At 41.8% G+C, this 27,535-nt stretch overlaps 1 protein-coding gene across 1 annotated transcript in view; it reads right to left on the reverse strand.

Annotated features, from left to right (window-relative positions):
• Window positions 1–6,573: 6,573 nt before the first annotated feature.
• SEC63 (SEC63 homolog, protein translocation regulator) overlaps window positions 6,574–27,535 on the reverse strand; it is a 103,023-nt gene continuing 82,061 nt past the window's right edge. The window contains exons 15-21 of the mRNA XM_045010157.1: window positions 25,171–25,230; window positions 24,748–24,906; window positions 20,624–20,782; window positions 19,512–19,613; window positions 12,545–12,643; window positions 10,547–10,651; window positions 6,574–7,690 (exon numbers count right to left, since the gene is read on the reverse strand). Coding sequence (XP_044866092.1) covers window positions 7,547–7,690; window positions 10,547–10,651; window positions 12,545–12,643; window positions 19,512–19,613; window positions 20,624–20,782; window positions 24,748–24,906; window positions 25,171–25,230 — 828 coding nt within the window. The 3' untranslated portion in view covers window positions 6,574–7,546. The remainder of the gene's footprint in view (window positions 7,691–10,546; window positions 10,652–12,544; window positions 12,644–19,511; window positions 19,614–20,623; window positions 20,783–24,747; window positions 24,907–25,170; window positions 25,231–27,535) is intronic.

Raw genomic sequence — 27,535 nt, forward strand, 5'->3', positions numbered from 1 at the left:
CTAGTGTCTCATACCAACTTTCCCAAAATAACCAGGATGATATTTGTCAAAGTAAATTCTGTGGCATAAATTCTGTTCATCTGACCATGGAATGAAAAAGGTGTCTGACAGGGAGCTCCTGTCATTCCCTGGATTCAACAGAAAATGTAACATTTTCTGTTCAGCGTGGACACGAACAGATCCACCTGGGGAGTTCCCCATCTCTGGAAGATTATGCTGATCTCCTCTGGATGAAGCAACCACTTGTGGCGAGAGGAGAAAGTCCTGCTGAGGTGATCTGCCAGGACGTTCCTGGTTCCAGTCAGGTGCATGGCTATCAGATGAATGGCATGCAGCACACAAAAATCCCAAAGGCGGAGAGCTTCTTGACAAAGGGCCAAAGATCTGGCACTGCCCAGCCTGTTGTAATACATTGTGGTGGTATTGTCCGTCAGGATCTGCACCACCTTGCCCTTCAGGTGGGGCAAGAATGCCTGGTAGGCCAGGCGAACCACTGAGCTCCTTGACAATGATATGGAGGGCCAAATCGCCCCGCAATCAGCAACCCTGGGTGCTCAGCTTGCCCAAGTGATCTCCACAGCCTAGGTCTGAAGCATCGGAGACCAGGGTCAGCAATGGGGACGGGGTCACAAAAGGGACTCCCTCCAACACTGGCCTGGGGTCCAATCACCAATCCAGAGATGACCTGATCTGGTCTGGAACCCTGACTACCTGTTAGGGATGTTGACCAATGCCAGCCATGCTCGCAAAGGCCGGAGATGAAGCCCGGCATGACAGACCACATATGTGCATGTGGCTCAACAACTGAAGGCAGGTATGAACCATGGTGAGTGGATGGTTCTTCACAATGGAGATCAGGTCTGACATAGCCTGAAAACGCACCTCTGGAAGGAAGGCTCTGGGCTCACATGCAGCTGAGAACTGCCCCAATGAACTCTATTCCCTGGACCAGTGTTAAGGTGGATTTTTTCTTGTTTATTAACAGGCCTAGGTCGCAGCTGGTGGAACGCACCAGATCGAGACTCCTCTGCACTTGCTCCTGAGGCCTGCCCTTGGTGAGCCAGTCGTTGAGATATAGGAAGACCTGGACCCTTCAGCATCTCAGATAAGCAGCCACTGGTGCCATACATTTTGTGAACTCCCTTGGGGCCGATGAGAGGCCAAAGGGCAGTGCCCTGAATTGAAAATGGTGCCCGCCCACTATGAAATAGAGGAAGCATCTGTGACCTGGGAATACAGAAATAAGCGTACTTTAAGTCAAAGGTGGTGTTTCAGTCTCCTGGATTCAGAGAGACCATGAGAAACTTCAACTTTCTGAGAGACTTGTTGAGGCGATGCAGGTCCAGAATGGGTCTGAGGCCCCCCTTTGCTTTCGGGATTAGGAAGTCGCAGGAATACAACCCTTTTCCCTTCATGTCCCAAGGGACCTCCTCCACTGCACCCAGGTGCAGGAGGTTCTCGACCTCTTGGACAAGGAGTTCCCTGAAGAGGAAGGAGAGGTGAGAAGGAGGGGCAGCCAAAAATTGCAGGGTATAGCCCTGAGATACTATGTCCAGCACCCAGCAGTCCGAGGTGACCCACAACCAGGCTGAAACATAGGGACAAAGACAGTCAAGGAAAGAACAAGGTGCATTTGGGAAATTGACTGGGATATGCTCTCGAGTGCACCTTCAAAGTGGGCACTTCTGGGCCCCAGGATGCTTTGCCAGGCCGGGCTGTGTGGGAGGAGGAAGCGCAGCGATGACTAAAACTCATCTCTATCCCTTCGCCTTGCAGACTCCTGATGAAGCTGCCAAGGCCTTGGCAACAGGAGTGGCCAGAACGGCTTCCGTGCAGACTACAGCATGCCCAGCGAGTGAAGGGTAGCCCAAGTGTCCTTCAACCCATGCAACCTCACATCCATCTGTTTGGAGAAGAGACCGTTCCCATTGAATGGGAGGTCCTGGATCGAAGTCTGCAGCTCTGGGGAAAGGCCGGAGGTCTGAAACCAGGAGCTGTGCCTCAACCACTGCTGATGCAACAACCCTGGCTGCTGAGTCCCATGCCATTTGGAGGGAGCACCTAGCCACGGCGGTGCTTTCCTCTATCTGGTGCCGAATTCTTGGGCCAAACCCTGTGGGAGAACTTATGTAGGGAGTCCCGTAATTTAAAATTCTATCTGCTCAAGAGGCCTGATGGTTCACCACCCAAAATTACAGGCTGGATGTGGAATAATTTTTTCTCCACAAATGGTCCAATCTTTTGGCCTCTCTATTTTTGGAAGTTGAGCTGGTGTGCCCCTGCTTGTCTTTTTCATTGGCCACAGAGCCAAGCAGTGAGATCAGAGGTGGGTGGGTATAAAAGGTACTCGAAGCCTTTGGCCAGGACAAAAGTACTTTTTTCGGCCCTTTTGTAGGTGGGAGGGATGGACGATGGGGTTTGCCAGAGGACCTTGGCAATTTTCAGGACCCTGTCATGCATGGTTAGTGCAACACATGCCAGGGTAGAGGCTGAGAGGACATTGAACAAGGTGTCCGCCTGCTCAGCCATATCCTCCACCTCTAGGCCCAAGTTCTCTGCCACCCGTCAAAGCAGGTCCTGGTGTTCTTTAAAATTGTCCGGTGGGCTGGCCCTCGAGGATCCCACAACTGCCTTGTCTGGGGATGAAGACGACGACTGTACCACCTGGGGAGGCCCCGGGGCATAGTCCCCCATGGGGGAGGGAGATTTAGGGGTGGGTACAGTCTCCTCTACCCCAACCTCCGAGCGCAACTCATGCACTGAGCCCAGTGCCGCCAACTGTGTTTCTGTGGCAGCAGCGGATAAGCAGTGTGAAGGGCGCATCGTCATGACCAGCACACCCCACACGTTCAAATAAGGCTACTGCGCTGGCCACCGACTGTGTGGCCAAGGCGGCACCATTGATGTTGACGCAGCCTTGGGAGCCCAATCGCAGCGGTGGAGTCTGGGCGAGGGGCTGAACTGCCTTTCCGTGCTAGAGGAATCCCCTTCCGGTGACCACGGTGAGGCTGTCGCTGCCTAAATCTGTGTGCTGACCGTCGCTGCCGGAGAACGGTGCCTGGAGTGAGATTGGTGTTGGTATTGAGGGGACAAGTGCCTGGGCCAGGGGGGACCACAGTCATGACAGGTAGCGCTCCCATGGTGCAGGCGACAGAGATCTGCGCCAAGAGGATGACTGGTCGGAGAGAGAACGGTGCTGGTAGTACAGGGACCGGCACCTCCCCTTAGGCAATCTGCATTGAGATGGTGGGGACTGCAATCGCACTTCTGGTAACCGAGGATCTGGGCTACAACTCTGGAGATCTGTGGCGCAGAGATGGAGAGTGCTGCCTTGTCTCTGGGGATGGCGGTGCTCCACTGGCCCCTGAGAGGTCTTAGCGGCTGGCTTGCCCTCATTCCTGTGGTGCCAGCAGCGCGGGCAGAGGCCTGTGCTCTCTTGGCATGGGGGGAGCTTGGAAAGGCATTGATGCTGTCAGGAGTTTGGGTCCCCTACTGCGCCCGGGAGTCGGTGGTGGATCCTTTAAGGGGCTGTGGGCCCCAACCAGGGTGGCACATATACATGGCTCCGGAGTGACCAGGTGGCCCAATGGGTCCTTTGCCCAAAGTCCCATGGCCCTTCTTGCTTGGTGCTGGGGAGCTGTGATTCTTTATTTTCTTTTTGGGCACCGATGACAGGGAATGGTGCCGGGCAGAGTTCAGTGCCAGGGGTACGCTGCGCACCAAGGACGAGGTACAAGGCAAGTCTTGGTGGGACAGCTCGGAAGCTGGACAAAAGGGCAGCCTCCATGAAGATAGTCCACAAATGAATATCCCGCTCTGAGTCCTGGGTTGAAAATTTTTACAAATATGACACTTGTCCTTCACATGTGATTCCCCCAAGCATTTGAGGCAGCTGCTGTGGGGGTCACTTACAGGCATAAGCCTGTTACAGTCCATACAGGGCTTAAATCCTGAAGACCACTGAAGTCCCTGCTTGGACTCTAACTTGTAATTACACTTAACTACTTTACACTAACTACCATAAACAAACTATTTACAAGGTCCTAAGGCTCAAAGTCAGAGACTAAACCGTTAGCCTTTGCTATGCAAGAAAAGGCACTCCGACTAACCACCACAGGGGGTAAGAAGGAACTGAGAGGGCATACGGCGGGTGGCGCCTGATATACTGACCCATGAGCACGGCACTCAAGGGAGTGGCACAGCCGGCCCTACAGATACCACTAAGGCAAAAATCTCCAGCGATCACGCACGTGGGCACTTGCACACCTAGAATGGAATCTACATAAGCAAGCACTCAACGAATTCATTTTGATTGTATTTGGTCACTGCATGCTGTGATATTCCATGGTGAAATAAACCCTAGTGCAAAGTGCCAGTGCAAGTTGTTCACCTCTTAATCCTCCAGTGGAGATGCCCAGGAAGGCTGCCAGTGGAACAACCCTACAAGGTGGGAGGAGATCTGCAATTCCTGCGTGCAGGAGGGAGATAAAGGTGTGTCTGTGCCAGCCCATGGGAGGAGCCAGAAGATCCGTGTTTCCTTGTATGCAGTAACTGCACAAGTGACATAGGAATAACCTAAAGCATCCTAGCACCGGGTTGGTTGTAGCAGCAGGGGGATTCCATTTCTCCAACCCCTTGTTCTTCAACTGCATAAAGTCCATTGAGTCACGGTTTATGAGGATAAAATGAATTTCATGCCTACTGCCTCTAATGCACCAGCAAGGTGCATGTTACAATGACACACACTTCCCACCACTTCTCACTCCTGTACAATTTTATAAAGGATGGCACTTGTTACCGTGTTTAGACAAAAGGTTATTATTGCCCATATCAAATTTGGGTGTAGCTTTTGTGCCTTTTTTTTTGGCATAATCCTGCTGGCTTTAACTGGCTTATCTTGCAGTATGCACACATGGCTTGATTCAAAACCAATTGAAAACAACAGAGGTGTCTTTCTACTTCAGTGAGCATGGTATCTGGCCCACATTGCTTCAGATGGATCAACTAATGACAATGCAACTGATAGAATAGTGTTTTTTCTAAAAATGTGGATTGGTGATCAGTGGTTTTAACCGCTCAAATGCTATTTTATGCTTCTTCCCATCATCATTTTTCTGCAGTTGCCTGAAAACCAATGTTATTGAGTCTAGATAAACTATTTCGCAACATATTCCAAATCTATCATCTCCTAAAATATCTGTATTTCTGCTTCACACTGTGAAGTGACCATTTTGACCATTGCTTGTTTTCTCGGCATTAGTTATCAACTTATCTTCGTTCAACGTAGATACATTTAGACCAATATTTTACTCAAAGGAAGTTTTAGGTATTTGACTTTTCTTTTATAAATACAGAATTCAACCTAGTTTGTAGGTTCTAACTTTCCAAGTACTCCCAATGCTTCCATATTATCAACTTTATGTAAATATGCTTGGTGGTTGGATCAGAGTTTAATGATTTATTTTCTCTTAATGCAATCTTTTCTTCTCTGTGTGTTAGGCCTTGGAAGATATTAAACTCAAGATTTTTAAAAGTAGGGAAGTGAAGTGCTAAGCACCTCGTAGTTCCCAATGTCAGGAAATTAAGTGCCTAAATATTAGCATAAAGGAATACATCACCTATCCCAGATTCTCTAAGCCACCTCCTGCATTTTAAGCACAATGAAAAGTTACAGTAAATTGTTTTTTCCAGGTGAAGTTAACATAATTAAATTAAAGTATAACATTTTTAATTTGCTTATTTGATACAGTAGGTCTGATTCCTCTTCTCCCATTTCTTTCAACAGTGGAATGTCTGTTTCACAGTTCAAATTACTGGAACTCTCTGGGAAAGAATTATTGCATCACCTATTTGCATAATGTAGTAGACAATAAAATTAATCCCAAACCATACAAACTACAAAGTACAAAAGAATGCTCACCACTGGTGTTAAAAGGTGACAAGCCATTTAAACTGAAACAGGCTTTCACGCAGGAGTCCAATCTTCATACTTATCTGCTAAGCAGCTACCACACTGGTGCTGCTACATAAGCAAATGACTGTTTTTCTTAACGAAGTGCTATACTCCAGAAGAGATAGTATATTCACATTTAGGACATCTTTAAATTTTACAAAGACTATATCAATGTAAATTTGCATTTAAAATAACAACCCTTTTTAATAAACAAGATCACAAATTAGCGAGCAGTTATTTGGCCTTTGGGTGGCTTCCATAGGGTGGAAATTTCCCTGTAGGACAACCTTATAATTGTCACAATATGTATTATCGTACTGCAGTCTTGTAGTTCTTTAGCACTTAGTAATGGAAATACACCTCTTTTTACATGATTGACATTTGTAATCATATTTATACAGAGTACCTTTACTAGTTATATTGGGGTGGGAAAACTATAAGCACTTTGCTTGAGCTGTGCAGAAATACCTGTTACATTAGCAGCCACATAGGGTGCCCCACCCCTTAAGTAAATATTTGCTTGGAAAATAAAGTGTGTGTTCCATGTTACTGACCCCATTCAGCCCTGTGGCAGGGATAAAAAAGAAAGGGATGCACACTATTACAAATGCAAAGAGTCATCAAATTTTGTCCAGTTTATTGTTAGGAATTCAAAACTGATACAAAACATGCCTCCTTTGCACACTATTTTTTCCTTAAAAGTTTTCTGACAGTGTCAGGTAGATAAGAATTAAGAATGTATTTCAACTTTCAGAGTGAACCTTTTACAAAAGGTATTACATATAAGCTACCAACTTTGTATAACGTATGGTTCCACACTCATTTTTAGACATAGTTTATCAAAAGAATCAGATCCTGCACTGATCTGCTGAAGTACAGGCTTAAAAATGTTTTAAGCCATTAATAACATCTTATGACCTTGTCGAGAAGTGTTCATAATCTGCATGATAATTCTGGGCAATGAAGGAAAGGCAGTAGAGTCCTAAAAGGCAGCCCCCAAGACTACATGGAATGTGCCCAGAGGTATACCACCAACTTGTGATGACCAAGATAAGAAAAACAGAAAATTTAAAGCTATGATTTGAGCTGTATCACTGCAAAATATCAAATAAGTATCACAGAATTTACAAAGATTGAAACTTGAGCAGATGTAGTTTCAATCAACAGGGACTTGAGATGTAAATCATACCTAAACATTTTCCAAAATAAATTCCTAATGCAGAAAAATTGATTTAAAGATTGCTCCTAGCTAACAGTACCTTTTATTTTATTGGACCCTAAATTGATCAGACAATATATAGCCCACACTTTTGGACATTTATAATAAAAAAGATTTTATTTTCAATTGAAATAAATGCACCATCCTGCATTTAATGGCTGTAGCAAGCCATAAGCATCTTCCACGTTGTACCAATCATAACATTTGTTTGACCTTCACTGAGAAGTTACATAATGCACTCACATTTGGTAAAGAGAAACTAAACTCAGGCTTCTCAATGCTTTTGCACTGTGTTTCTTGTTTATTGTACAGTTCCACAGTTAGACCAAAAGTTTGCAGTGTATGCAAATGTTGTAGTTAATTAATAGTACTGTTTAATCATCATCCTCTTCCTCCTCCTCTTCTTCCTCAAAGCTATCTTCAAAGCCCTCACTGTCTTCCTGATCTTCATCACCCTCTATTGCTGTATCCCATTGTGGATGATTTTCTGGCACTGGTTTAGCTTCATGAACTTCCAGCTGCACAGAGTGGTTGGGCAGAGAGAGAGAAAGAGAAAGAAGAAAAAAGGTGATTGAATGAGACACAACAAATACCAATCAGAAAAGCATGAAAAACGGTCATCTGCTTCTTATACCACATAAAATTATAAACAAGTTGGTTTTGGGGAGTGCGGTGTGTTAGAATTTCTCATCCATTTTGTGTGTCTAAATTCTGAAAAAAGAATATTCTTTACTATCTGAATTGTGGGGGAAATCCCCAACGACAAAACCACACCTGTATATTTAAATACATATACAAACTTATCTGAGATTGGGTGACTAATAAAATGAACAGGTTTCAGAGTGGTAACTGTGTTAGTCTATCAGCAAAAAGAATGAGGAGTACTTGTGGCACCTTAGAAACTAACAAATTTATTTGGGCATAAGCTTTCGTGGGCTAAAACCCACTTCATCAGAATACACGCACACACACACACACACAGAGAACATGAAAAAAATGGGTGTTGCCATACCAACTCTAACAAGACTAATCAATTAAGGTGGGCTGTTAGCAGCAGGAGAAAAAAAAACTTTTGTAGTGATAATCAAGATGGACCATTTCAAACAGTTGACAAGAAGGTGTGAGTAACAGTAGGGGAATGGTGTTCTTCCAGAAAACACCATCCTGGCCACTATGGATGTAGAAGCCCTCTACATCAGGGGTTCTTAAACTGGGGGTCGGGACCCCTCAGGGGGTTGTGAGGTTATTACCTGGGGGGTCCTGAGCTGTCAGCCTCCACCCCAAACCCTGCTTTGCCTCCAGTATTTATAATGGTGTTAAATATATAAAAAAGTGTTTTTAATTTATTGGGGGGTATCACACACAGAGGCTTGTGCTGTGAAATGGGTCACCAGTACAAAAGTTTGAGAACCACTGCTCTACACCAACATTCCACACAAAGATGGACTACACAAGCCATCAGGAACAGTATCCCCGAAAATGTCACGGCAAACCCGGCGGCTGAACTTTGTGAATTTGTCCTCACCCACAACTATTTCACATTTGGGGACAATGTATACCTCAAGTCAGCAGCACTGCTATGGGTACCTGCATGGCCCCACAATATACCAACATTTTTATGGCTGACTTAGAACAACGATTCCTCAGCTCTCGTCCCCTTACGCCCCTACTCTACTTGCGCTACATTGATGACATCTTCATCATCTGGACCCATGGAAAAGAAGCCCTTGAGGAACTCCACTATGATTTCAACAATTTCCATCCCACCATCAACCTTAGCCTGGATCAATCCACACAAAAAATCCACTTCCTGGACATTACAGTGCTAATAAGTGATGGTCACATAAACACCACCCTATACCGGAAACCTACTGACTGCTATATTTACCTACATGCCTCCAGCTTTCATCCAGACAACATCACACGATTGATTGTCTACAGCCAAGCTCTAAGATACAACTGCATTTGCTCCAATCCCTCAGACAGAGACAAACACCTACAAAATCTCTATCAAGCATTCTTAAAACTACAATACCCACCTGCTGAAGTGAAGAAACAGATTGACACAGCCAGAAGAATACCCAGAAGTCACCAACTAAAGGACAGGCCCAACAAAAAGTAACAGAACGCCACTAGCTGTCACCTTCAGCCCCCAACTAAAACCTCTCCAGAGCATCATCAAGGATCTACAACCTATCCTGAAGGACGATCCCTCACACTCTCAGATCTTGGGAGACAGGCCAGTCCTCATTTACAGACAGCCCCCCAACCTGAAGCAAACACTCACCAGCAATCACACACCACACAACAAAAACCACTAACCCAGGAACCTATTCTAGCAACAAAGCCCGTTGCCAACTCAGTCCACGTATCTATTCGAGGGACACCATCATAGGACCTAATCACATCAGCCACACTATCAGAGGCTCGTTCACCTGTACATCTACATGATATATGCCATTATGTGCCAACAATGCCCCTCTGCCATGTATATTGACCAAACCGGACAGTTTCTACGGAAAAGAATAAATGGATACAAATCAGACATCAAGAATTATAACATTAAAAAACCAGTCAGAGAACACTTCAACCTCTCTGGTCACTCAATTACAGACCTAAAAGTTGCAATTCTCCAACAAAAAAACCTTCAAAAACAGACTCCAACGAGAAATTGCAGAATTGGAATTAATTTGCAAACTGGACACCATTAAATTAGGCTTGAATAAAGACTGGGAGTGGATGGGTCATTACACAAAGTAAAAATTATTTCCCCAGGCTAATTTTCCCCCTACTGTTACTCACACCTTCTTGTCAACTGTTGGAAATGGGCCATCCTGATTATCACTACAAAAGTTTTTTTTCCTCCTGCTGATAACAGCCCACCTTAATTGATTAGTCTCATTAGAGTTGGTATGGCAACACCCATTTTTTCAGGTTCTCTGTGTGTACATATCTATCTATCTATCTTCCTACTGTAGTTTCCACTTCATGCATCTGATGAAGTGGGTTTTAGCCCACAAAAGCTTATGTCCAAATAAATTTGTTAGTCTCTAAGGTGCCACAAGGACTCCTCATTCTTTTTAATAAAATGAAATTGCTGTTTGTGACCACATGCCTGGTATTTCCTGAAAAAACTGGTTGTGATTCATAATGTTGTTTTAAATGTGAAAGAGAGTCTATATTAGCATTCCTATATCAGGCAAGTAATTTACACTAAAGGACTGTTCAGATTTGAAATCTTAAGCCTTATAACTGTTGACTCTAAACCTGAAAGACGGTGTTTTCATGCGGCCTCACTTCTGCCTAGCTATGTGCACATTAACATCGGTGCTAGGTGATTTACAGCAAGAAATCTACTAGTGTTAAAATATCACCTTCAATGGTTTAACCTGGTCCAAACCCATAAACGAATCCGATCTTAAATAAACCGTGTACTGGTAGTTTCCAGGTTTGCCTGGCGCAGGAAACTTCAGTTCTACCTAGAAAACACAATTAATTTCAAATTTTTTTTATTCTGAGCAGACCTTCAAAGGATGTGTATGAACAACTTATAATTGGCTTCTGTACTTTAACATTCAGTACATATCACAAAATAATAGTGATTTTTAGTTAAGTTACTTAAGGGTGCTACTTTGTCCACAAGCCACAGCATAGTAAAATACATGCAAGAGATACATGCTAATAACCACAAATGGGTACCAAAGAGAGGGGATATCTAAGCACAATAGCTGAAGCAAAGGATTAATTTTATCACTACGTCACATTTTTACTATTTGTTGTCCTGGAAAAATGACCCTAATTTTTTTTTTAAAAGTTTTTAAAAAAAAGTTATTTTGTACTTCTGAAGATAAAAAAGGATAGTAAAATTAGAGATTAATAGCTAGTCTGTGGAAAGTATTTCATGTACCTTATCACTACTGCTATATCATACAGCAGTTTAATTAGCAATATAGTTAAGTAAAAATGCAGCACTTATTTCTTGTATGCAGAGTGAAAGGATTAAACATTCAATAGGATGTTAATAGGGAGGAATTAATGCAATTTGAAGTGATGAAAGAAATTTTACAATTCTACTTTTAACAACTAAAAAGCAACTATCAATAATTGCAACGACAAGTAGATATTTCTGTGGCAGTAGGAATTTGCTCAGATGTCCCAGAAAAACAAAAAAGGTGAAGTGCTAAGAGTAAACACAGAGGGAGCTGAACTGCATATAATTGCTTAACTTGGATGATTTTTGCACTTACTACCTAGCTTTGCAGGGCCGGCTTTATGACCTGCGGGACCCAATTGGAATACTCGGCGGCGATCTGGGGCTTCGGCGGCACTTCGGCAGCGGGGGGTCTGCTCCGGGTCTTCCGTGGCATGGAAGGACACTCCGCCGCCAAAATGCCGCTGAAGATCCCTGGAGCGGGGCCCCCTTAGGCGCGAGCCCCTCTTCGGCGCGGGGCCCGATTCTGGGGAATCGGCGTAAAGCTGGCCCTGTAGCTTTGCCTTTGGTAGTCTGGGCAAACAAACTTGAAAAATCTCATCTAAGTTTTATTTCCAATAATAAATAAAATCTAGTTGAAAGAACAAAGTTCTGTAAAATCTGTAGGATGAACTGATGTAAGCAATAAAAAAAGCAAAAGACATCATTTTCAGAAATACTTTATAATGACTTAAATCATTGCTAGATTAACCCATGTAGTATAACAAAGTAACAGAACATTCACATGTCCTTTTCTGACCTTAGAAATCAGGTCAGCCCTAACACAGTAAACCTCCCCACATGCTGTGTGAGATCAAAAACCATCCAGATGAAATTAAGTAATTTGTCTTATACTGATTCTTTTCATGTAACAGTTTTATTTTATAACACTATAGCCTTCCAAGAAGAATGTTCCAACTTTTAATTTTTCACATCCAACACCAACTGCTGAGATTACTAATTCACTAAATCTCTGTTTTACAGAGAAGTCATCAATATTAGCTGTCCTACGGTTAAACCGTTTTATTCAAAAGCTGTCTATGCATATGAATCCTGCTGGCCATCAACTTTTCATGCCAGAATCAATCACAGTTCCTACTGGTCAAACTCTCCTTTTTCAACCTCAGTTTTGGAAAGAGAAGCAGCCAGAATAAAAACTTCTCAAAAGTTATTCCCCTCCACAAAGTTTTACAGTAATATAAGATCCTGGCCTACTTTTATCAGTCAGATGAAGACAAACTGTATCTAGTCTCTCTCTACCTAAGAAAAAAAGATTATGGAAACACAGCATTACAGTTCAGAATATGCTATGCAATTATACTAATATTTCATGTAAATCTCTTCAAAGTATTTTAAATATTTAAAATTAAGTGTTTGATATTCAAATCTACAAATACGTTACCTCTTCTCTATCTTTTAGTGTACACACATGATATGGCATAGATACTAATGTCTGATCCTTCCGATCTGCAATATACAGCCACCACCATTCTTGTTTTTCCTGTTAAAAAAATAATATGAAAGATTAGTAAAGTAGAGGTAACATTTTGTAAGGCCTGGTATACCATAATAATTTATTACAGTGCAGACATAAATATAAGAATAAACTACCTTGTAAGAGTTAAAAACTTACAGTACATAATGCACATTGGAGAGGAAGAGGTTACTGATGCCTGGTCTACACTTAAAAATTACATTGACCTAGTTACATCGCTCAGAGCTATTAAAAAATTCAGACCCTGAGTGCCACAGTTAGGTTGACTTAACCTCTAGGGTAGATAAGAATTCTTCTGGCAACCTAGCCACCGGCACTTGGAGAGGTGGATTAACTACATTGACGGAAAAACCCCTTCCATTGATGCAGGAAGCGTCTACTCTGGTGTTACAGAGGCACAGCTGCAGCACCATAGCTATGCCGCTGTAGTGTAAACACAGAGCATACACAGCCCACTCAAGAGGCACTATACTAGAGAAAACAGAGGGGAAGGCATATAGTCTTTTCTGGTTATAAAACAAAAATGGTTAGGAGAAACCAGAATGCCAGTTTCTGTAAGCAACTTTTCTCCTCTTTCATCTCAGGTTGGTAGTCTGGTAAACAGTCGCAATACAATACGCAACAAATTGAAATCTCTCTAGAGGAAGACTTAGACATATTGTTGCCTTATGATTAATTAATACGTTATATGAAAGTTGTCTCAATGCTAATGAATGGTTGTTGGAGTGTTTGTACAGCTTTGAAGGAACTTTGCTGGTGGTCCACGCTGAAGGGCAGGGCTTAGGCTTAGAACCTCTAGCAACACTGGACTACCTCCATAGGTGGGAGACATTTTTTATTAACGATGTGTAGAATGTGAAATGATGTCTGGACTTCACTGAAATACTTTCAACCTCAACTAGTATTTTACCTACATTTTTTGCTTGCAGATATTTCAGAAGCCTACAGGATTGCACAGTAATCAATTAAATTGAAATTTAAATTACAAAATTATAGTAGATTACAAGTTCTCTTTTACTTTTTAAAGGTGAGAAATTTAAGACTAGTAAATCACAGAAATCCCACTAAAACACACACATGGGACAAATAGCAGAATCTATTTTTTACTACCACCAATAGAAATCCTGGATTCCTATCACACTACAGAACACTAAGGCTGATTAGCACAAAATCTATTTTGCATTGATCAGCTCAAGGTGAGGGGAATGTGAAATTAACTTGACATATTAATTTTCCATTTTTACAGTATATCAATCAGTGGGAAAGCGCCCGCATCTCCACTCGGTAGTAGCATGGCTTTGTGTGTTTAGTGGGCCAATCACTGAAGACAGGACATGCAGGAACTTATCTATAAACTGTTTTTTAAAGGTTTAGATTGTTGCTATAAGTTTAAAAAAAAATACTAATTTTTTATTACGTTTCCTATATGCATGTTGTCACATGTGGATATTGAGGACAGACTGATTTTTTATTTTAATAATTAAAATTCAAGATCAGATTACTATTTTTAAATAATTTTCAATAGAGAAGAAGGATCCTATGCAGAAGAAATTTGCATTTAAGTATATGAGAGTCAGTGGCAGCTATGCAGCAATGGATAACTAAAGCGCGAGCTAAGTATGCACTATGAATTATGAGAAACAGTAGAGATGAGCAAAAATTTTCATCCAAAATTATTCATTGACCAATGCAGATTTGGGTCAACCAAAATATTTTGAGAATTTGTGTCAATTTTAATTAGCTGAAAAGTCAGGAAATGAAATGAAATGTTTTGATTTTTCAGGCTAGATTGACAAGGGACTTCAGCACCATTCACAAAACACAGGAGAAGGGGGAGGTCCCCCCTTATGACCAATAGCCCAATGGTTAGAGAGCTCTTCTGGGATGCAGAAGTCCCAGGTTCAAATACCCACTCTATTTGATGCGGAACAAGGACTTGAATTTGGGTCTCCCACCTCCCAGGAAAGTACCCTAACCACTGAGTTATGGGGTATTCTAGGGGTGGCTCACTCTCAGTAACTCCTGTTGAAGCTGTTCTACCTTGTAGGAAATACTTTATATATAATGGTCCAGAAAGAGCAAGAATGATTCTGTAGGCTTAGGGCACTCACCTGTGAGCGGCGAAAGTTGGATTCCAATCCCTACTCCAATGAATATTTTAGGTATTGCATTGTAATACTGTGTTCAAATATTTATGGAGGTGGCCAATTACCATCCTGACCTTTTACATGCTGTACCTCTTGCCCTTACATTCTAACATACAGTTGAGCAATAGATATAGTTGTTAGGGCATGGATTATGCCACAAAGTTGGTGTTAAAAACAATTTTTTACAATAATGGTAACAGGAAAAAAAACCAGGAGACATTCATTGCTATAACTTTCACAGGGGTCGACAGATACAACTTCTTGTAATTAAACATGCAATCCTAATTTGGTATTGTCACAGAGGAATAATCTTGCAGGAGAGGTGTCACCTTCCTATTCTTTCCAAACTGATTATTGGTTGGACTCGACAGTGTATGCCTACTTGAACCTGGCAGGCTACTATGCAGTGGGCAAAATGCCTTTTAACAGATGGGTACAAGTGCAGGCATGCCAGGGAACCAGTATGTTCATGGAGCTGGAATACTGGGGCATAATTCTACCTAAAAATGTCGAAGCCACAATCTGTGCAGTTTTTGGATCTATGATTGAGGGAACAGAAGAGATTTATTTATTTAGGAATATGTATAAAGTGAAGATACAGCCCTGGCAAACAAAATTAATTAGCTGCCCAAGAAGTTTGTAAAAGCAGAGTTAAGTTTGCTCAGTGCTCACTCGTGACCTTTTAGAATGTTGCGTTCAGTCACGCTCAAACCTCTGAAAACCAGGAAATACAGAGTTAAAATATATGCCACCCACACAAAGTAACCTTAACTCTTTCCCTTGAGCTGGCAATAACAACTGGGAATTGTTCAGTAAAGGTAGTGCCATAAGTAGCACATGAAGGACTATGAGGTGTCGTTTGCACTAAACTTCAGATTTGATTTGCAGCATTTATCTGCACACACTCCAGCTACATTCACTGTGTTAGATGTAGCTACACTGAATGGTGGATGGATTAGTTGGAGTTGGAAGACTTGTAACTGTGATATGAGGAGAGGTGCATGTGTACCTCAAGGGATCAAGTATGCCAATGTGCTGTTCTGCAGGTGAGTCAGTAGCAGTGCACCGGGGTCTTCTCATCATGGGGATTTTCAGCAGTCCAATGGCATACATGACTGCGATCTCCTGTGAACAGTGAGTGGGGTAAGTGAAAGCAATGTCTCAGACAGAATACTCCTGGCAATGGTGAAGGGGTGGTAACATTTAGCAACGTTGGGGTGATTTGTGCAGGCTCAGGGTTTGAGTTTAGACAGCTCCTGTTCACTACACCTTGCTCTAACACAAGTTTTGTTTTGTGCTCAGTACCCAGTGCAGTCTGTATCCACAGTATTTGTAGCAATTGTAAGAGTAGGGTACTAGTATGTGCTATTGATGTGTTGCGGCATCGCCTGAAGAGGGCAGAGTTAAGGTTGTGTTATGGAGGTAGTGTGTATCATTACTCTTCATTTGCTGGTTTTCAGAGATTTGAGCGCAACTTGATGTTCTGAAACAGCACTAGGCATCACTGGACAACCTTAAGTCTGAATTACACTTTTTGGGCAGTTAATTTCCTATTTTTACTTAAAATAACTTCTCAGTACCCCTATGTTTTAAAGCTCAGTTCTCCTCATTCCACTGCCGCTGGCTCCTTGGAAATGATTATATAGGATACAGAAGACATTGTCTGCATGTTAGTGACTTCAGTGCCCATGAATCTTCTCATCTCTCTGCCAACCCAGACAGCTCAGTCCTCCCTCCCCAGCAATGGAGGAGTGGGCATCGACAGGGGCCCCAAAGGCTGAGGAGCTGGGCAGAAGGTAAAGAAACATTGAAGCCACTGACATGGAGTCAGTGGGGGTGTATTTTAAAGTGGGGACAGTAATGGTTCGGACGCATGGCTGCGGGAGGCAGAACTGAAGCCCCCCTACATCCTACACTGTACAACTCTGACCATGTGCCTTTCCTCCCCACACTATCCTGCAGTGCTCTGACCTCCATTTCCCCCCTAGAAGCATAAGCATTGAGAGGGAAAGGTGACTCTGAAGTTCCTTCCCCACTGATGGGGGCTACAAGAGGATCAAGGGGAGTTCTGGGTTCCTTCCACTGATCAGGAAGCAGTACAGGGAAGGGGAGCCACTGATGGAACAGGAATTGTTGGGTGATGCAGGGTAGGTGAGGTGTATCTGTAGGGGAGTATGGTGGGAGTGGAAGAGGGTGCAGATGGCTCCATTTCTTTCCCCTCCATGTATGTCACAGGAGGAGAAGGTGCTATAAAGAAATGTATAATGAACTGTATTAGACAAATGTATATTAAACAACACTAGAGAAATATATATATATTTAATAGTGTTATAAGAAAGTGTAAAAGGGAATTATTCTGCTTTCTGTATGTGACTTACTGACAGCTTTCAAAGGTTGGAAAAAAATGAAAAAAGTTGTTTTCTGTCTTATCTACAGCAGATATGATATGTGTGGATAACAGGATGAAGCAAACCATACAATGTGTAATTTACTAGTAAGACAGAGTAGGGAGGATAAACACTGGCTGGGCAGAACTAACCAGCAACTCCAAGGCCATAAAAATAAGATAACTGTTGTACGAAATAATGAATACATGGAAACAATGCTTAAAAAAAATAGATATGAGGTATCAATTGGAGTTTTAGCAGATAAGTAAATAGGTATTCAAATAGATTTTAAATGAAATGTTTATAATTGAGGTAGTTTTGATAATTTGAACCTGTGCAATGTTACGAGACAATGTATAAACGGTGTGCGTGTAATAAATGAGGGTGGAGCAACACAGGACTTACAACAAACTGGACTAGCATGGATCTAATGATGACAGAAAGCCTACCTACGTCCCAGGACTGAAAAACTGATCTTCATGCTATCCTCATCTAACTGCTTTATGCTTAATTAATTGTCCTAAATTTTTCTTATTAAAACTTTAAAATCAGCTAAGCTTAGTAACTGGCATGGAGAGTGCTTTTAACCCAACAATACCCAATTTCCCATCTTATGGTTCTGCTGTGTCCACACTTTTGAGCTCCTTAAGACCAAATGGTCCCTTTGATGATGACCCCTTATTTGTTAAGGAATCATAGAAAGTTATGTTTTTGGAAACCCAGTTCTTTGTTCAAATTCTACTCGCTGAAACTGGGTTTTCAAAAACAGTGTTGGGATGATCCCTTACACTAATAAGGTTTGCTGGGTCCTCAGTAGCTGGGCCAGAGCACAGCCCTAAGTAGCAAAGGGGCAGACACTGCACCATGTCAACCCCACTTCTGTTGCCTGCACTGCTCTGATACCTCCCTCACTGCTCCACCCCGCTCCCCCCCGGCCATATTCCCTAGCTCTGCACCAAAAAAGTTGAGAATCTGAAAATGTTATTAGCACATTAGGGGGGCTGTGTTATAGTTAACTCCTTGACCAGATGACTCAGTGACTTGCTTCCTCTAATCACATTCAGTCCCATTGTTCAGGAACAGGCAAGCAGCATGAGTCATGATTACACTACCTTAACTTCTTACTAGTATCTTTTATTTTCCCTCTAATTAATTGATGATAATTACTTTCACAATACTTCTAACTCAGACTCCCTGTGGATTTTAGAGCACTTTAAAAATATTGGCTCTTAACCCAGAAACTTTAGTCTTCAGGCAAAACTTCCAGAAGGAGCTCCTTCAGAATGAAGGCAGAGAACTAATGTGCACAACACAGATTCTCTCAGAACTGCCAATGGTAAGGCCTAAGCTCACAGTGCATGCGTGTTGCTTAGGCAGATGCTCAGCATCTCATCTTGAGCTACCCAGTTAGAGTGAACAAAGGCTGACTGTAAACCCTCCAGCTTGCAACAAGCTCTAGTCTTGCTACACATGCATGTTTCACTCTTTGGCTTGTAAGTATGGCTCCAGCTGACCTGTCTAAAGTTAACCTTCAATAACTTCCAAACCATTGCTTCCCAAAAGAGGCAGTGGGGGCGACACTAACTGAGGTCAATTCTGAGCAGGTGAGATCAGTTTGGGGAGGATTACAGTCAATCAGCCTCACCTGTACAGAACAAAACCCCTTTAGAATCGCCAGGAGATTGTTGTAAACATCTAACTTTAAAGTGGCTTTATCTTAGGGATCCTGTTGCTCAAATAACCCCAAACTGGACCACTAATGCTACCCTATACTCCCATAATGCACAGTAAATTTCTACATAATCTGAAGCAGCATAGCGTTTTTAGACTATTTAGGATAGTGACTTACTGTTTGAAAGATGACTATCAACCTTAACGATAGCAGAACTGCTGCTCTGCTATACCACTCCATAAAGAGAATGGTGAATGAGAAAAGGGGTATAAGTCACCATCCAAGGAGAGCTTTCTGCAGCAGACTGACAGATACGATTTTGTGACCAACTTATATGCAACAGCTCAGCTGGAGGAGAACAAAAGTTAATTGTGGAAGTTTTATATCATTTCTGCTCAACAAGGACTTGAGAATTCACACACTGAAGTTTGAGAATCCAGTGAAAAATTCAGTTTTAAAAAAAGAGTTATACTAGAAGTAGCTTTTTATATATATATATATAGACAAGTCTCAAGCAAATCAGCAATTTTGCTCTGTATAAATTAGCAATTTTAAAAATTAGAATTTTAACTTTAAAGCAGTATATAAATTCTAAACTATTAAGTTATATACTTTGGTTGTATTACTTCCCATTTGTCACAGCTCTAATCAAGTTCACTATTGCTGACCTCAGGAAAGTAAAGACTGTAAACAGGATGTGTTATCTTTGATTTGGTTTCCAGAAGGGCCCGCTCCTTTCGCTGTATACTTTGCTGTAATTCTTGCCACTCCTGTTGAAGACAAGGATTTAAAGAGTTACTTTAGTCATCTCTTCTCCTATTAAAAATGAAATCCCAGCACATCAAGAACAGCACACAGACAGTATGGTAAATGACTGTGCTAAGCTTCATATTGTACAAAAAACAGGCAAGTGTAGACAGGGTTCAAATTCTAAAGCCTGATGCTTAAAAAAATCAAATGGCAGCGAAATACATGAGACCAGCCATATGGACACTTCTGAAAATGTGCTTACTCCTTGTAAAAATCTGCAAGGCCACTACATTATTCTCCTTCAGATCACTCTTCAGAACTTACTTTTTCTATGTTGCCTACAAAATACTTATCAATGGCTAAGCAGTTGGTTGGCCACGACCATTGTTCAAGACACTTAATTATCCCACTACTACCTTGTGCTCACCCTGTTTGTTGCATCCAACCATTTTCTCTTATCTTAGACTGTAAGATCTCTGGAGAAGGGGCTACTATTTTGTTGTGTGAGACCCTAGCACAACCACCTCTTGGAGCCAATACAACCCAAATTCACAATTGTAACTTACCAAACATCATATACAAACTTATATACATACACATACTTCTCCCACTGCTACATGTGTGTAGAATGCATTGTACAATGCATAATAGTTACTGCGTGTCAAGGATTTAAAATTTAAGGGGAGGTTTTATACTGAAATCTCACAGCATCAGAGTTGATTAACTGTCAAATTAAGTTGAAAAACTTTAGTACAGTCTTCTGCTAAAGTTTAAGTTTTCATTTCTCTTGTCCTGTAATTTTAACATTTCTCTCCTTCCTTTCTGTAAAGGAACACAGCACTAAGGGACATGCATCATGGCAACCCTCACACTGGAAGGGGAAGGCTTGATAGGATTTTCTCCTGAGAGAGTTGATGCTACTACTTCATCCTTGTGTTGTTCAGCCTGAGGTGGTTGCTAAAGAGATACAAATATGTTTTCCCCACAACTCCAGAAGCAGAATCATCCTTCACCACAAAGTGAGACTTACAGCTTCGTCATCTTTGTTTTGTTTCTCATCTTGTTCTCTGTCGGAGTCTCTTTCACTTCCATCATCTCTTTCACTTTGAGAGTCCCTGTTAGTGTCTTCTTCATCAGACTCACTTCCTTTATCAGAAAGTTCTTCCTCTTCCTCCCTTATTACAACTTCCTAAACAAAAACAAAACGATCTGTTATTCCCATGGGCAGCATTCCTGTGCTCCAAGTCTAAAGGCCATGGGCTCTTAAGTCCCACTTGAGGACTAGTACCTAATATGTGACACTGCAGTGCCATGTGGGTACTGCATTGTTTCAGATAGGGTTCTTTGAACGAAATGTAAAACAGATTTCAAGACCATTTCTGGTTGATATATAGGGGGAATTAACATCCTAAAGTACTAAAAGAGTTGTGATGTCAGAGGCAGCAATACTGAAAGACTTAATAGCTGGGATATTTGTCCACTATTTAGGAACTACCAATTTTTAGTTCACTATTGTGAGTCCCCCATTATACACACTTTTCATTACTAATATGTGAAGTGCTCTAAAAATCCAGTTCTGTATTCACATGTTATTGGGTGGTTAACCCCTTTAAGGAGAGTTAGGGCCCGGTCTACCCATGATGGGTGTAAGGAGAACAAGCCCATCTCAGCCCACCTGTAAATAATTTATTGCTTAAATGGCTGGTTGGCATCTAATTGGCTAACAAGCACATGGACCTGATAAAAGGTTACCAGCACTCAAGTGTTCCTAAGGGAGAGGAGCTCCCACGGAACAGAGCAAGAGAATTCCCATGATAAGGAATTTAGGGAGGAACTTCCCACATAGCTGTAGGGGGCCTAGCCTGCAAGGAGCTTCGCGCTGCCTGGAGAAGAGCTGTAGTCAGGAAGGCCCTGCAGAAGCCCTGGCACCATTAAAGGAAATACGATTGAAAGTGCCTTGCAGATTAAGTGCCTGAGAGTGGGATGAATAGACTCAGGCAGGACTGAAACTCAGATGAAATATACCTTCCAGGTAAGAAGCCCGGGTAAAGGACTTACTTGAATTTATTACATTTTCCATTAATAAGTGATTCCCTCTAAAAGGGACATTGTTTGATGCATAAAAGCCTTGCTAAATTTTATTGATAACCTAATCAGGTGTGTCCATAGCAAAGCACATGGCCACAAGGGGGCAAGCAGGGACAGCACACACCTTTTACACAGCAATATATCATTTGAAAGAGAACCATCTCTTCTCCTCCCCTGTATCTTCAACATTAATGTCATGGTCTAATTGAATTTCTCTAAGAATTGGTGTCTCAGTCGTGTTTGTCATTCCCAAAGTATTTGGGCTAATTTTTTTTAACTATTAAACAAAAATACCGTTCATCCATATGCTCCCAATTCACTAACAAAGCCCAGGAAGAAGCAAATCAAATCAGAGCAGAGGGAGAGTTACTCCTTACACACCTCTCTAACGTGTTCATAAAAACACTGTTGTGGGGACTTCAATTTGGGAAACACATACAGGTCTCATGCAGCCAGTACCAAAACACCCTTAGAGTTTCTAGAAGTCAGATAATTTTTTAAACACAAAAATTATTGCACCCAACATGAGGTAACTATTGTGAACCTCACTGTGGCAATTATAGATGAACTAGTCATTGAACTGGAAGTTGGTAGTTGCCTTGGGATCAGTGATTGTTTACCCATATTGAATGTAACCAGATCATGGAGAACAGTCCCAACCAGTAAAATACACACAACATAGTGCTTCAAAAAGGGATAATTTTCCAAAGAAGAAGAAAAGTAAGAGTAGAATTGATTGGGAGGAAAAAGGTGAATGAAAACTGGGAGTTCTTTAGGAAGACTTTGGTTAGATGGCCAAAAAGCGACCATTCTACAATCAAGAAAGACTTTGCGTAAAGTCCTTCCTGGTACAATGAGAAAGCGAAGGCAGCAATTATATATATAAAACAAATGCAAAAAAGGGATGTTGGTAGCAATTGATATAAATTAAAAGTTACGGAATTGGAGACACTGATAAAGGAAACTAATGACATCAAGGAAAAATATCCAAGTCATGAAGGGCTAAGGACAGTAAAAACAAAATTCCGTAAGTATATTAGGAACAAAAGAAAACCTAATAATGGCCCATTACTCGGGAGACATGGTAAAATAGTTAATGATGCAGAAAGGTGGAAGAATTCAATAAATACTTCTGCTCTGTATTTGGAAAGAAGTGAGATGATGTACATTCCAGTCCCATAGTAACTAAACAGGATGTTATTTAACATTTGCCAAGAATAAATATTTTTAAATCAGCAGACCTGGACAACTTGCACCCAATTGTCTTAAAGGAGTTGGCTGTATAGATCTCTGGCTTGTTGATGTTAATTTTTAATACATTTTGGAATGCCGGGGAAATTCCAGAAGACTTGAAGAGTGCTAGCGTGACAATCAGAAGATGGGAAGCAGGATGACCCAGGTAATTATAGGCCAGTTAGTCTGACATCAATCCAGGGAAAGTAATGGAAAAGCTGAAATGGGATTCTATTAAAGAATTAAAGGATGGAAATATAATTAATGCTGGTCAACAAGGCTTTATGGAAAACAGGTCTTGTCAAACAAACCTGATTTAATTCTTTAAGATTAAACGTTTTGTTGATAAAGATAACTGCATAGATGTAATATAGTTAGACTTTTGTAAGGGGTTTGACTTAGTACTGTATGACATGCTGATTAAAAATGAGCCCTATACACTACCAATAAAGCACGTTAAATTGATTAAAACCTGTTAACTAACAGACCTCAAATAGTAATTGTTAATGTGGAATCATCATAGAATGGGGATGTATCTAGTAGAGTTCAACAGGGATCAGTACTAGACCCAATGCTATTCATTACTTTTATCAATGATCTAATATAAACCTATAGCTGATAAAATTCAGAGATGACACACAGAGTGATGGAGTGGTAAATGATGACAGGACAGTCAGAGCAACCCGGATCTCTTGCTAAATTGGGCCAACTCAAACCAAAAAGTTTTTTAATATAGCCAAATGGAATCTTGTACACCTAGGAACAAAGAATGCAGCCCAACCTACAAAATAGGGGACTGTATCCTGGAAAACAATACCTCTGAAAAAGATCTAGGAGTCATAATGGACAAGTGACTCAACATGAGCTCTCAATGTGGTGATGTTGCAAAAAAGGCTAATGTGATCCTTGGATATATAAACAAAGGAATAGGAATAGATAAATTATTTTACTTCTTTTATTGATGAGAATATTGAAATACTGCATTCACTTCTGGCGTCACATTTTTTAAAGTATATTGAAAAATTGGAGAGGGTGCAAAAAGAGCCCCAAAAATTATTTGAGAGTTGAAGAAACTACCTTATGCTGAGTAATTTAAGGAGCTCAATCTGTTTAGTTTATCAAAAGATGATTAAGAGGTGACTTGATTACAGTGTACAAGTACCTTCCCGGGGGAAAATATCAGGTACTAAAGGGCCCTTTAACCTAGCAGAGAAAGGCCTAACAAGAATCAGTGGATAGAAGATGAAGCCAGACAAATTCAAATTTTTAATAATGAGGGTGATTAACTACTGAAACAAACTACCATGGGAAGTGGTGGATTCTTCATCTCCTGAAGCCCTCTAATCAAGACCAGATGCCTTTTTAGAAGATATGCTTTAGTCCAAGGGGGCAAACTTTTTGGCCTGAGGACCACATCTGGTATGGAAATTGTACAGCAGGCCATGAATGTTCATGGTTCCGGCCAATGAGAACTGCGGGAGTGGTTCTTGGGGCAGAGGCAGCGTACAGAGCCCTCTGGCTGCCCCTACATGTAGGAGCTGGAGTAGGGACATGTTGCTGTGTCTGGGAGCCGCACAGAGCCTCAGCACATGCGGAGCAGGAAAAGCCCCAGACACCGCTCCCCGTCGGGAGCTGGCAGGCCAGATTAAAACATCTGAAGGGCCGGATGTGGCTCCCGGGCCGTAGTTTGCCCACTCCTGCTTTAGTCAAACACAAGTTCCTGGCACTCAATATAGGGATAACTGGGTCAAATTTAATGGCCTGAGATATATAGGAGGTCATACTAGGTGATTTAACGGTCCCCTCTGGCTTTAAAATCTTTCAATGAAATACCCCATTAGCTTGCTTTTGCTTCTGCTGCTTTGGCTGCTGCAATGGAGGAGGAGCAGGTTTCTTTTTCAAAGGTTTCTTTTTCTTTGATTTTGAAGCCTTCTTGGTTCCTTTATTCTTTTGCTGCCATCCTTTGTTCTTAACTTTGTTGGCATCTCCTTGCTGTAAGAAAACATGGTGGTTAAATAGTAGGCAGATTAAACTACACTAAATATTTTAACTTGAGGCAGCCATCTTCATATGCTTCAAATGTTTTAAGATATGATCCTACTTTAAAAGCTAAGTTCTACTGGATATTTATTTGTATAGGACTTTGTGAAAAAATCTATCACAAGTACATGAATGAGTCACTCAAAATCTGAATGAAGGTTCATTTCTTCAACTAGGAAACAGAGGCACTGTAATATAGTCTAATTCTCAACTTACCCCATCCTCTGTAGGTTGCTCTTCTGCTGCACAGGTGGACTGTTCCTTTTCAAACACTTCCTGATTAGGGAGAAAATGAAGTTTTAATCTTTGTCTGTGCCAACCTGCACTGATGCTTAGAGAATTACACTGTCACTTAGATATTAAAGTAAATTTAACTAGACTAAATCTGAGGGGTTTTGTTCATTATTGAGAATTCAGTTTTCAGGGATAACCATAAGACACTAATTGACCAGTATGAAACAGATTAAGCAAAATTTCAACCTTTTGTATAGGATTTTACTAACACTAGCATAGTTCATCTATTAAAAAAAATTCTCAGAATAATTAAAGGGTTGTCTTGTGCTGAAAGATTTACAGTAAAAGCTGTGTTATCTGGCCCTTTACCAACCAGCAAGCTCCATAAACTGGCATATCTGATCTTCATTGAAAGTGCGTTTTATAGTCTGGTCAGCGTGGTTCCGCATGGCTCCCCGGAAGTGGCAACATGTCTCTGCTATTCCTAGGCGGAGGCATGGCTAGGTGCACTATCCCCACCCTGTCCGACGTGCTGGCTCCACAGCTCCCCTTTGCCAATGAACACTCAAATTTTGGACACTAATATCTGTTCACTTTTTCAACCATAGTAAGTTTAAACATACCACTAAACCTGATTAAAGAGGTTGGGGTTTTTTTGTGTGTGTGGGGGGGAGTTTTTTGGGGTTTTTTTTGTGGGGCACCGCAGCCATGGTAAAAGTGACTGAATTTTAGTGCATATTGTCAAGGTTATGGTGCATAGCAAATTCATCTAAGTTGCTGTATTAGTCCATATTGTATGTGCCTAAACACACAACTATCCAAAACACTATTTACCAGTGAGATTTAATCTCCTCAATTTTATTTCATACATACTTATTACAATTACACAAAGTCATGTTAAACATTGTTAAGGTTGTAAAATCAAGCACTCAGAAGTTAGGAAATGCCAGAATTGAGATTGTCTGTACAACCTAAATTCAGCCCCCTTAAGAGTGTGGATTATGACACCATCTTCAATTTCATGATCACATACCACTGGGTTTTACAGGACCCCTGCCTCGCCTCATTCAGAGCACAAAATGGACCGTGCCCCACTGATGAACATCTATTCAATATTGTGTATTATCCTCTTTGTTCAATGTGTGGCCCTAGGCTTTATTTACTACACACAATTCAAACCCTACTCTAAAGACAGAATTATTAGTTTCCTCAAGGGATTTTATATGGAGCTCATCTAGGTTTTTTAAACCTAGAAACAATGTTAAGGACATTTTTAAAAAAACTGAAAAATTTTCAAACATCACACAGATGTTTAGACTTTGAAATGTAGCATCAACCACTGCCACTCATTCAGCAACTACAGTTTATCTTCTTTAAGGTATTCTATAAGGTGATAATATTATAGCTATACAAGTTATAGATTTCCTGTTATTTATATGTCCTTACATGTATAATTTGGCATCCTGTTTGCCTCCTTTACTGCACATGTACAAAAGACCAAAGATGAGAGAGGTTTCTTTAAGAGTCCTTAAGGCTATGTCTACACTAGAGACCTTACAATGGCACAGCTATACTGATGCAGCTGTGTCGCTGTAAGATTGTTCATGTAGCTACTCTATGCCAATTGGAGAGGGCGCTCCCATCAACATAATGAAACTACCTCCAATGAGCGGTGGTAGCTATGTCAGAGGGAGAAGCTCTTCCACCGACATAGCACTGTGCACACTACCACTTATGCTGGGGAAATTTATGTTGCTATGGGGAGTGTTTTTTCACACCCCTGAGTGACGTAAGTTTTGCTGATAAAAGTGGTAGCACAGACATGGCCTACGGCTATTTCTACACTACAATCTTCAGTTGACTTACGTTAGGTTGACTTACAGCCACTGCATTAATTACCCCGGTGGCTGATGTCCATACTATCCTCCGTCAGTGGTGTGTGGCCTCACCAGGAGCGTGGCCTCACCAGGAGCACTTCCACCAACTGAAGAGGGGCAGTGTGGGGGACTGAGAGCCAGGACTCTCAGCTTCGTGCAGCTCCCCACTGGGAGCTCGGCTACCCTCTGGGACATCTCACCTCTGCGCTCCCAGCCAGGAGCAAGGACGCAGCCCCTCGGGGCTTCTCGCCTCCGCACTCCCAGCCAGGAGCAAGGAGGCAGCTCCTCGGGGCTTCTTGCCTCCGGGTTCCCAGCCAGGTGTTGGGGGGCAGTGGCGCAGGGCTTCTCACCAGCCACTGGGGGCTTCTTGCCTTCCTGCTCCCAGAGAGGAGGTGCGGTGGCAGGGGAAACTGCCCGGAGTTTCTTGCCTATGGCAGGGAGATCCACACTGGAAGTCTGGTCAGCTACCG

The sequence above is a fragment of the Mauremys mutica genome, chromosome 3, assembly GCF_020497125.1.
Source record: "Mauremys mutica isolate MM-2020 ecotype Southern chromosome 3, ASM2049712v1, whole genome shotgun sequence".
NCBI lineage: Eukaryota > Metazoa > Chordata > Testudines > Geoemydidae > Mauremys > Mauremys mutica.